The 11,269-nt window shown below is 52.9% G+C and overlaps 1 protein-coding gene across 1 annotated transcript in view; it reads right to left on the bottom strand.

Moving 5' to 3' along the window:
• The window catches only part of ZC3H18 (zinc finger CCCH-type containing 18), a 60,298-nt gene that overhangs the window by 16,029 nt on the left and 33,000 nt on the right, over window positions 1-11,269 (bottom strand). Inside the window, exons 6-7 of the mRNA XM_011972445.1 lie at window positions 10,064-10,082; window positions 8,980-9,248 (exon numbers count right to left, since the gene is read on the bottom strand). Coding sequence (XP_011827835.1) covers window positions 8,980-9,248; window positions 10,064-10,082 — 288 coding nt within the window. The remainder of the gene's footprint in view (window positions 1-8,979; window positions 9,249-10,063; window positions 10,083-11,269) is intronic.

The raw sequence follows: 11,269 nt of genomic DNA, 5'->3' as shown, positions 1-11,269 counted from the left end.
GGAGGCTGAGGCAGGAGAATGGCGTGAACCTGGGAGGTGGAGCTTGCAGTGAGCCGAGATCGCACCACTGCACTCCAGCCTGGGCAACAGAGAGAGGGAGAGACTCCGTCTCAAAAAAAAAAAAAAAAAGAAAAGAAAAATTATGCAAGTGGCACAAGAATTGGGTGAGTCTGGGAATTGATCTGTGTTAAGTCACATCTATGGATTCCGAGAACCAAATATAAATGAACTGCACCCCAGCTGGTGTCTTTCCTCAGACCTGGGGTGGGGGCCCAAACCATGAAGATGGCTTCCGTCGGGTGTGCACAGCTCCGGCGGTCAGTTCCAGCGGCAGGTGTCTTGGGAGGCTGAGCCAGTGCTCATTAAGAAAGCACCACGTGCGAAATGGTCACGTGACGCTGTGGGGGAGGCAGGCCCAGGCCTGGCCGGTCCGAGGCGCAGAGCCGGTGCCAGGAAGCTGCTCCAGCCTGGCCATCTTCCTCATGCTCCCTCTACTGCTTACAGTTTCCCAAACTTTACAGAATCATTGTATCTCACATTTACTTATTACAGAAAACATCTCAAATGTTATTTAAGGATTTTTCTATTTCTGTAAAGAAAACCATTTAACGCTGTTAACTCCTACACGCTCTCAGGAATCTTCTAATAGTTTTTTTTTGTTTTTCTTTGAGACAGAGTCTGGCTCTGTCACCCAGGCTGGAGCACAGGGTCAGCTCCCTGCAACCTCCGCCTCCTGCGTTCAAATGATTCTCCTGCTTCAGCCTCCTGAGTAGCTGGGACGACAGGCACATGCCACCACGCTCAGCTAAGTTTTGTATTTTAAGTATAGACCAGGTTTCACTGTGTTGGCCAGGCTGGTCTTGAACTCCCAACCTCAGGTGATCCACCCACCTCAGCCTACCAAAGTGCTGGGATGACAAGCGTGAGCTACAGCGCCCAGTCTTGTAATTGTTTTTATGGTACATTCTCATCTCCTAGAAAAGGCCTGGCTGATCCCAGGTTGGAGGGAAGAGCTTGTGGTGTCAAGACCCAGCTGGGAGGTGCAAGGAACAGCCCTGTGTGCACCAGGAAGCCACAGGACACGGCTGGGATGGGAATCACAACGAGAAAGCTGGGCTCAGGCCATGGTGCCCTGGAGTCCTACTGCAGGCCAGTGCCTCTGACCACGGTGCTTGTAATCTTGGTCCTATGGTGGCTAACAGGTGGTACCTGGGGCAATGGGGCTGGGACCATTGGGCATTGTCTCCACTGCGCTTTGATGTGAGTCTCCAGGCCCCAAGGCTGCGGCAGAAAGCAAGGCTGAGCACTGGGATCCGAGGCATGTGCCCTTCTCTCAGCAAAGGATGTCACCCCAGGGGACATCCTGATTAGACTTGGAAAAACCAGGCAGATACAAAACCAACAAAAGCAAAACACACAACATGGGTGCCCCAGGACAGCCCACTACCAGCGGCTCAGCTCCTTCACAAGTGGGGGCCTGCTCGGAGGGAGCCAGTGCGGGCTGCGAATGCTTGCAAGGGACGGCCCAGTCAGGAAGGTCCGCCTCCAGCTGGGCCAGGACAGATCTGGAATTTGCATGAACACTTCCCACCGGAGGGAAAAACCCTCCAGACGACCCCTGACTGAGGAAGCGGCCATTCCCGCGGGGCCTGTGCTGTCATCTGGCCCCCATTCCCCGTTCAAGGCCACGGAAGACTCTCTAAGGGGCAAAGGTCAGCTCTACCACCAATGCAAACACGCCAGAGACAAAACCAAGGGCCCGAGGCTGGCACACTCACAGCTCATGCCTCACCGACGCCAGCGGGAACGTGAGGCAACATCGACGCCAGGCCGCTACAGGCCCCTGTGTCCAGAAACTCCAACCCAAGCAGCTGCCAAGTTTGGGGTCAAAGGTAAAAAAGGATAAAAACGCATGAAGGTTCTTTCCTCAATCAAAAGAGCTAAGCATCTGAATCAACACGGGAAAAGGGAGATGGGAGCCTACAGGCCTCCCCCGGCTGAGCCGGCTCAGAGGCAGCTCTGGGAGCACCTCCACAGCGAAGCTTCTCTCCCGGCTCGTTCCTGTGTCTGCTCTGCGGAGCATTCAGCTACAGGCCACGTGCTCTGCCCACCTCCCTTAAAACGTAACAGAAAAAGCCCAAAGCAGATCTGGAGGGCCAGCCCCATGTCTTTACTTTTTGCAAAAAAAAAAAAAAAAAAAAAGTGGAGTCCAATGGACAGGCCAGAACAGGCCTGAGTGGCCGTCACCTTCTCTAACTTGCGCAGAAGGCCACGTGGCCTCATGCACACCTACAAGAGCCAGTCTCAGCGCAGAGCAGATACAAACACCAGCAACTGCGCCTTCTGTGCGTTAAACTGCACATGAAAATCCCTGACCCCACTAGTCCCTTACCCAGAAGGCTGGTCTAAAACAGGGTTTCTTAACCTTTTCGGGGAAGTCACAACTCCCTCCGAAGAAGACTGTGTAGACTGCTCCACTCCCAGCAGAGATCTTGAGACTCCTGTGTGCCTTAAACTGGCAGATGAGAGGGCTCAGCCCAAATAACTCAGGATGAAGCGGCAGCCCGGGAAGTAGGTGCTCACCGGATGGGCCACAAAAGGGGCCACACTGTGGTGTCCGGAACTCACCAGGGAAGTGTGAGAATGAAGAGCCCCAGCCAGGTGAGTAGGTGCTGGGGGCAAGTGCTTCCCGTCTCAGGGGTCCACCCCGCAATCCCACTGCAGGAGCCTGCCTAGCTCTAGCCCTGAAGGGGCACCCAAAGCCACAAAGGTACACCTGGAAGTTGACCAGCCTGGAGACAGCAGGCAGCCCAGACAGCTCCCGCTGGAAGGTCCCCAATCAGTGTTTACATTTCTAATGACAATGACTGGTCAAAGAGCATCATAATGACGTAATGAGGTGCCTTGGCTGTGAGCACACCCACTGGCCTAGCTACAAAGATTAGAAGTAGGTGTCACAAAAGGGATCGCCCCCCTCCTCCTCAGCTCTACAGATGCATTTGATAGAACTGATTGAAAGGTTCTGCTCTAATCATTTTAAAATAGCCCAGATGGAGGAGCAGGTGAGCCTCAAAAGGCAAACCAGGTCGAAGACAGCGGCACAACTCCGCCTCCAGCCGCAGGTCCAGGGGGAGCTGGTCAGGAAGTCCTGCCAGAGATCCCGATGGGGATGAGATCCCGACGGGGACAAGCTAGCCAGTCCCAGAGTCAAACAGCTTAGGCAGTAAGAGAGAACCTCAGGAAAGAGGGGTATTAGGCTAGAGATAAGGAAAAGAAAGAGCTCCCCCATGGACAGAGTGCTGGCCCTCAGACGGCTCAGGGCAGCGTCTCCTATCGGGGCTCAGCATTCTCCCTCCTGGGGGAGGCCCTCAACTCTACTCAGGACACCCACGGCACCCGACGGTGGCCAAGTCTCGTTCCCCCTGCTGCACGCCCACGCCCCTTGTGAAGCTTGGGGTGGTGAAGTGCCTGCTATAATGAGCTTCGGCTGCGCTGGAGACGAAACAAAAAGTGACTGCGCTTCATTAGGGTGCAGCCCCCTGAAGGCCTAGTCCCAGTGCAGACAAGCCAGACGCTGCAGAGCCCCTCATTCGTGTTCTGCTCGGTAGCTGAAGGCAGAATCTTCCCAAATGGATCTCCCTGGGCAAAATCGTGTCATTTTCCTCCAGTTTAGGTGAGAAAAATTCTTTCTATTCATCTGATGATTAAAAACTCCCAACCTGCCAAAGGCCCACCCATTCAATATGTCTCACAGCAAGGGGAATTCAGCTGCTCCTGAAAAGGCAGCCAGGCTAGTTCTGGCTGATAAGTGAGAAGGAAGCCGGAGCACTGGCTGGAAATTCTGCGCTGGGGAAACCCTTGTCCTCCAGGCAGGTAGCGGGCCTGGCAGGGTTCCCGCGAAGGTGAGTGAAGCCAAGACTGGGGACTCCCCAGCACCCGGAAGCTGGCTGAATCCAGACAAGCGACGCAGAGAACGTCAGCCCTGCTGCTGGCAGCTTGGAGAAGGGGCTGAGGGCAGCCCCAGGAGCACAAGCAAGTGCTTCAGGAAGGACAGAAACGGACGTGAGCCTCACAGAAGGGAAATAAACCAGCTCAGAAATAAGTGGGAAGAGCGGCTCGGCCCAGTTTGGTGACAGAAGCTGTGTCTGATTTTAAGAAAAACTCATTTAGTACAGAATTTCCTGAACCCTAGCTGTGAGCTCAGATCAGGCTAGAGAACGTCTGAGCACCTCCCAGTTCCTTCTTGAATGTGAGACTCTGTGAAGCTGAGGGCTCGGGGGCTGGCGACGGCAACCTGCTGCCTGGTGGCCATGCTGGCAGAGTTACCCTCTCCAAGCCTCCTGGGATCCGTCACCCGCTTTCCTCTGGGGAGGCTGAGCACACTGGATAGAGGGGCTCGGCAGTTGGGAATCTATCCTCCCATCCCACGAGTCACTAACTTGCGAGGGCCACAGCAGAGGAACACAGAGACCTTAGGCACAACCGCCCTCTCATACGTACCCCAAAAGTACACTCTCGTACACAGAAACATCCCTGAGTTGGAAGTACAGACTCCTGAGTGGGAAGAGCCCCCGACTTCTTGGAAACAGGCAGAATACATGACTAGGGGCTGGGGAAGGGGGTCTGTGGCCAGGAACGTGTGCCCATAAGCCACCGAAGTGGACATGCTGACGGACTCACAAACCCAGAACCACACAGCACAGTGACCTTCCACGTGGATATCACTGCCTTTCTATGTCTCTGCTTCTAAAACCAAGGATCTGGGCTGCGTCAAAACCGTCATTTTATGAATCTGGAAAGCAGACTGAGCTGGTTGTTTGTAGAAATCAATCTGCAATTTTATCAACTTGTAACAATCAATTATGACATGCAGGTAAAAATGCAGGCTGCTACCAAATCCAAAACTCACTGACAGCACCCCCAAATATGAGTGAGCACCCCCAAATGTGGATGAGCACCAACCTGTGCGGGACTCTGGGAGAGGCATGGAGGCTGCAGCGGGGAGCAGGGCAGATTGTGATGCCCCAGGACCACCTGCTGCGAGTGCTCCAGATAGGTGGGCACCGAGGGCCATGAGGAACAAGAAAGTAGGCTGGCAAGCAGGAGGGGATGGGGAGACCTCCCTGTGCAGAGGAATCTGAGCAAAACCCTGGAGAAGGTGGAGGCAGCCCGTCCATCCAGGCAGAGGGAACAGAGGAGGTGGGGGCAGCCCCTCCAGGCAGAGGGAACGGAGGAGGTGGGGGCAGCCCCTCCAGGCAGAGGGAACGGAGGAGGTGGGGGCAGCCCGTTAAAGGCAGAGTGAGCGGCTGGGGGTGGGTGCATGGGGTGCTGGATCTCACCTTTGCAGTGCGGTTCCAGTGGAAAACGCAGCCTTAGGCTGAGTCCACACTGCAAATGCTGTGTGCTGTAGGGGAAAGGGCTTCTATCCAAAAAGGGCTTGAAAGGCTGAAGAAGACAGCACAGTATCAAGGTCAATGCCAGTTTCCCCGTTTGGATGACCATATAAACTTCAAAATAACTGTAACATAAAAGGATTAAAAACATCTGAAGTATGTCACTTATTCTGAATGTTCTTTTTTTTTTTTTGAGACGGAGTCTTGCTCTGTCACCCAGGTTGGAGTGCAGTGGCGCGCTCTCAGCTCACTGCAAGCTCCGTCTCCCAGGTTCAAGTGATTCTCCTGCCTCAGGCTCCCGAGTAGCTGGGACTATAGGTGCCCGCCACCACGCCTGGCTAATTTTTTGTATTTTTAGAAGAGACGGGGTTTCACCATGTTAACCAGGATGGTCTCGATCTCCTGACCTTGTGATCTGCCCACCTCGGCCTCTCAAAGTGCTGGGATTACAGGCGTGAGCCACCGCGCCCGGCCCTGAATGTTCTTTGAAAAGATTACTTTGCCTAATGTTAGGAGAGTATGATAAAATACAGCACATTTAGGGAAGTCCATTCATTGTGAGTTGGAGAATGAAAACAGTCAAAACTGGGCCGCCACCTAAGCAGCAGCTACAGCCATGAGTGACCCTGAAACAAAGGCCTGCGAAGTCCTGCCTGAAAGCTGACTTTCAGAAAAGAGTAAGGCGACTTGTGTTCCACTGTACGTAAGAGCGGGTGTCGTCCAGCCACACGGACAAGATGATGTGGACGACGGGCTTGTTTCTGTCCCGTGGGTGAATGCAAATGCTTCCAGAGCCACAGTCGCAGGTCCTGATGGCTGCCAGGTCTCTGAGGGGAGCGTGAGAACTGTGGCCCCTCCAAGTGTGGCCACTGTGTGGCTCCAGCCATGAAGCTGCCCACGCCTGCAGGTCTAGCAGAGTCCAGCGTTATTGGAAGGTGTAGGTCCAAATGTGGATTTTGATGAGAGCCAAGTCAAACAACATCCCTGCGTTGCAAGTACAGACTCCTGACTGGGAAGTCCTGCAGGCCATGACCCTGGAAGAGTCTTGGGCTGTTTCCCAATAAGGAAATGCCTTGATCCCTCCTTGCATTTCACTGCCACGGGGACGCTGACACAAACCAACCCTGAGACGGAGCAATGTTCATGATCTCATCGAACCCCTCCTTTTTGAGACAGGGTCACCCAGGCTGGATCAAAAAGACCTATGTGTAAGAGCTAAAACCATGAAACTCTTAGAACACGGCAGTAAATCTTTATGACCCTGTATTAGGCAACAGTATCCTACATGACACCAAAACCATAAGCAACAAAAAGAAAACATTAATTGGAATTGCACATCATATACCTGATAAGGGACTTGTATCTGGAATACATAAAGGACTGTTACCACTCAACAATAAAAACAAATTAAAAAACGAGCAAAGGATCTGAATAAGCATTTCTCCAAAGAAGATATACAAATGGTCGATAAGCACAGAAAAAATGCTCTCGTTATCATCTGCCATCAGAGAAATACAAATCTCAACAGCAGGGAGACATCACACCCACCAAGACAGCTGTCATCAACAAGACGGACAACAGCAAGTGTAGACAAGGATGTGGAGAGATGGCGCCCTCCTACGCGGCCAGCGGGAATGTAAAAGGTGCAGCTGCTGTGCACAACAGTCTGGGGGTTTCTCAAATCGCTAAACATAGAGTGACCACATGATCTAGCAATTCCACACTGAGGTACACGCCCAAGAAAAATGAAAACCTACGTCCACACAAAAACCTGCACACAAATTCACATTCACAACAGCCAAGAGGTGGAAACAACATCAATGTCCATCAACAGACGAAGGGAGAAACGCGATGCGGTGTGTCCACGGAGGAGTAAAGCACTGACCCACGCCACAGCGTAGACAAATGTTAAAAACGCTCGAAGTGAAAGAGGCCGGTTACAAAAGGCCATGTATATCGCACACTTGTTCCTACAAAATGTTCTGAACGGGCAGATCCCTAGAGACACAAAGCTGCTAAGAGACTGGGAAGTGTGGGCAAAGTGGAGAGTGACTGCTGATGGGTACAAGGTTTCTTCTTCTTTTTTTTTTTTGACAGAGTCTTACTCTGTTACCCAGGCTAGAGTGCCATGGCACAATCCTGGCTCACTACAACCTCAACTCAACCTTCTGGGCTTAAGCAATCCTCCTGCATTAGTCTCCTGAGTAGCTGGGACCACAGTGGCACACTACCACGCCCTAACTTTTTGTATTTTTTTGTAGAGACGGGATTTTGCCATGTTGCCCAGGCTGATCTCCAACTCCTGAGCTCAAGCAATCTGTCCACCTTGGCCGCCCAAAGTGTTGGGATTACAAGCGTAAGCCACCGTGCCCAGCCTAGATTTTTTTAAAACAATTTTTTTTTTTTTTTTTAAGATACAGGGTCTCGCTCTGTCACCCAGGCTGGAGTGCAGCTGTGCGAGGGTAGCTCATGGCAGCCTCCAACACCTAGGCGATCCCATAATCTTCCTGCCTTGGCCTCCTGAGTAGCTGGGACCACAGGCTCATGCCAACTCGCCAGGCTAATTTTTAATTTTCTTTTTTTTTTTTTTTAATAGAGATGGGGTCTTGCTTTGCTACCCAGGCTGATCTCAAACTCCCGGCTTCAAGCAATCCACTTGCCTCAACCTCCTAAAGTGCAGGGATACAAGTGTAAGCCACCGCAAGGTTTCACTCTGGGAGACAAAAGTGTTCCCATATTGATTGTGATGATGGCTGCACAACTCTGAATATTCTAGAAACCACTGAATTGTACACTTTAAATGGGTATGTTGCATGGTACATGAATTATATTTCAATAAAGTTGTAAGAAACACCCACAAAAAACATCATCCAGTACTCTAATGTCCAGAGGCCCATCCATTCTGCTCTAATAGTCAAGTATATTTGAAGGGAAAAAACGGCTGTCCCGAGCCCCAGCGCCTGCCTGTCTCATGGGTCTTCGCTGTTCCCCCAGCAGCTGGCAGCAAGGATCATTCTGCACCCAAGGCATCCACCGCACAAAGGAAACGGCAGGACCCCAGCTCTCCCCTGCATGCCGGCTGCTGGAGCGCCTCCCCCTGGCCAGCAACACGGACACCCCACAGCACCTGAGCCCAATCCCAAGCTCCGGGGGCCAGGCGTGCTTTGGAATTCAGAACTCTGCTGAGAACAGTAACATGGCGCCCAGGGTGTGAGTTACACACCATGCGTGGTATACAAGGGCAGTGTCTGTTAAAGCACACTGATGTTTGCATGTGGACTGTAAGCACTTTCACATCAGTGAGATCCCCTAGAACAAGAACAGCCTCCCAGGAGCTCAGGGCAGATGTCACCACCTTGGGAGTTTTACAGAAAGGCCCTGCGTCGGAGAGCTTTGGGTTTGGAACCACAGGTTCGGGCCGTGGGCCTGCACTCCTCCCCTGGGCTCCAGAGCTGTGGGTAGCAGAGTGGAAGCGCAGGTCGGGGGGCTAGGTACAGACTGCCTGCCGGACCTGCAGGTCGGGGGGCTAGGTACAGACTGCGTGCCGGACCCCCCACACCCCTGGGCTTCGGGAACCACGGTCTACCTTGGTGGCTGCGGGGAGCGGGGCTTGGGTTTCCCCTTCTCCTTCTCCCGCTCCTTCTCCCGGTCGCGGTCACGGTGCTGCCGGTCCTTCTCGTCCCGCTTGGCTCGCTCACGCTCCCACTCCTCCTTCCTCCGCTGCCGCTCCTTGTCGCGCTCACGCTCCCGCTCTCGCTCACGCTCCCTCTGCCGGCGCTCCCGCTCTCGGTCCCGCTCCCGCTCCCGCTCGCGCTCGCGCTGTCTGTTCTCTCTCTCTCGCTCCCGCTCCCTTTCCTTTGTTAAAAAGCCAAACACATGGGGACACAGTGCGTTATTTGGGTGACTGAGGCACTGAAAGCCCTGGCTCCAACACCACGCGATCTGTGTCACAAAATCACACCTAAACCCCACAAACCTACACACAAAACGCCAAGTGCACACGACTATGGCTGAACTCTGCGGTGGAGGACAGAGGAGATGGCAAGAGAGAGGCAGGATCAGGGAGCACCCTCCAGTGGGGATCTAATTCCCAACTCTCTCCTTAAAACACAATGTTAAAAACCGGGTCAGATGACAAATTAGAGCAAACATGAACTAGGAGTGAAATCATCCCAACCGCCAGTTCTAGACTAACTCAAGGCAGCAGTTCTGCAGTCACAGCCCAATGCCGCTGGGACAGATGGCCTTCTGCCATGTGGCCTGGGCAAATCCATTCGTCCACCCAGAGACGGGAGTTCCAGGCTTGTCCCAGGTGGGTGCAGCCACAGCAGTGCACATGCCCTGCCTCTGGAGCAGAGCGGGCATCCAAAAGGCTGCTCCTGTTCTTCTAGTACAATCCTCAGATGCCCTTTCCAACTTTCTCTTTGCTCTTACTCATTCATTTGCTCTAATATTCAACGTTAAAACTGAATAAAGTCCAATTACAGTGCACCTGACGAGTTTCAGGCTCGAGGCCTCTGCTGGGGAGATGTGGGGTGCACCCCCAGCCTCCCTGCTGCCCCTCCCTCGGACACAGCAGAGAAGAACACAGTGGAAAGGGATTCCTGGGGCTTTCTCCCACATTCCAGGGTGCCCTGCCCAGGGGTAGGGAGCAGGACCCTGCAGCCCACCTGCAATGAGGAAGCTGCTCTATGGAGAGATGGGGCACGAGAGGATTGAGCAGGGGGACTTCTCCGGCACAATAGGGCCCTCTCCTCTCGGTGAGCTCACCCTGATGGGCTCCTGAGGAGACAGCCGCACCTGGTCCTCAAAGCTCATGACTGTCCCTGCAGTCACAGAGCAGGAACTACACAGCAGCTTCTAACGGACCCTTCCCTGGAGCACTTCGTCAAATCACCCTAACAGTTAAGATGAGGAACTCACAGTCTGAAGCACTTAATTAATCAATACGCTAAACTGAGGCTCAGACCAGGGAGATTTCCAGGGAGGAAATCTCAGTATAGACCAGTCTTCCGTGAGAGCAGTGAGGTGCAGCAGGCCAGCAGGAACACACTTAACAAGCTGGCTGAAGTAGATGAAAACAGCCGCTACATCCTAAACGAGATCACTGAGGGGCAGGGAAGAGTGACACACCCGATCAGGGAGACACAGGCATCATTAAGTATACTGGCAAATCTCATTTTCAAAACCAGGCCGAGCTGGGTTCTGGGGCTCACACCTGTAATCCCAGCACTTTGGGAGGCCGAGGCAGGCAGATCACCTGAGGTCGGGAGTTTGAGACCGGCCTGACCAACATGGCAAAACCCCGTCTCTATTAAAAATACAAAAAATTAGCCAGGTGTGATGGTGGGCACCTGTAATCCCAGCAACTCAGGAGGCTGAGGCAGGAGAATCACTTGAACCTGGGAGGCGGAGGTTGCAGTGAGCTGAGATCATGCCATTGGACTCCAGCCTGGGCAACAGAGTTAACTCCATCTCCAAAAAAGAAAAAAGAAAAAAGAAAGAAAGAAAGAAAGAAAGAAAAAGAAAAAACCAGGACGGGCGCAGTGGCTCATATCTGTAACCCCAGCACTCTGGAAGGCCGAGACAAGTGGATTGCTTGAGCTCAGGAGTTCAAAACCATCCTGGGAAACATGGTAAAATCCCATCTTTAAAAAAAATACAAAAAATTAGCTGGGCATGGTGGTGCATGCGTGTGGTTCCAGCTACTCAGGAGGCTGAGGCAGGAGAATCGCTTGAACCCAGAAGGTAGAGGTTGCAGTGAGCCGAGACTGCGTCAGTGCACTCCAGCCTGGGTGACAGAGTGAGACCCCATCTCAAAAAACAAAAAACAAAAACCAAAAAAAACCTCCCAAAACTATAGCAAGAACCAGTTT

This window comes from Mandrillus leucophaeus, unplaced genomic scaffold (genome assembly GCF_000951045.1).
Source record: "Mandrillus leucophaeus isolate KB7577 unplaced genomic scaffold, Mleu.le_1.0 Scaffold10, whole genome shotgun sequence".
NCBI lineage: Eukaryota > Metazoa > Chordata > Mammalia > Primates > Cercopithecidae > Mandrillus > Mandrillus leucophaeus.
Note: the sequence above shows the minus strand (reverse complement) of the source record. Positions and strands in the feature narration are given on the sequence as shown.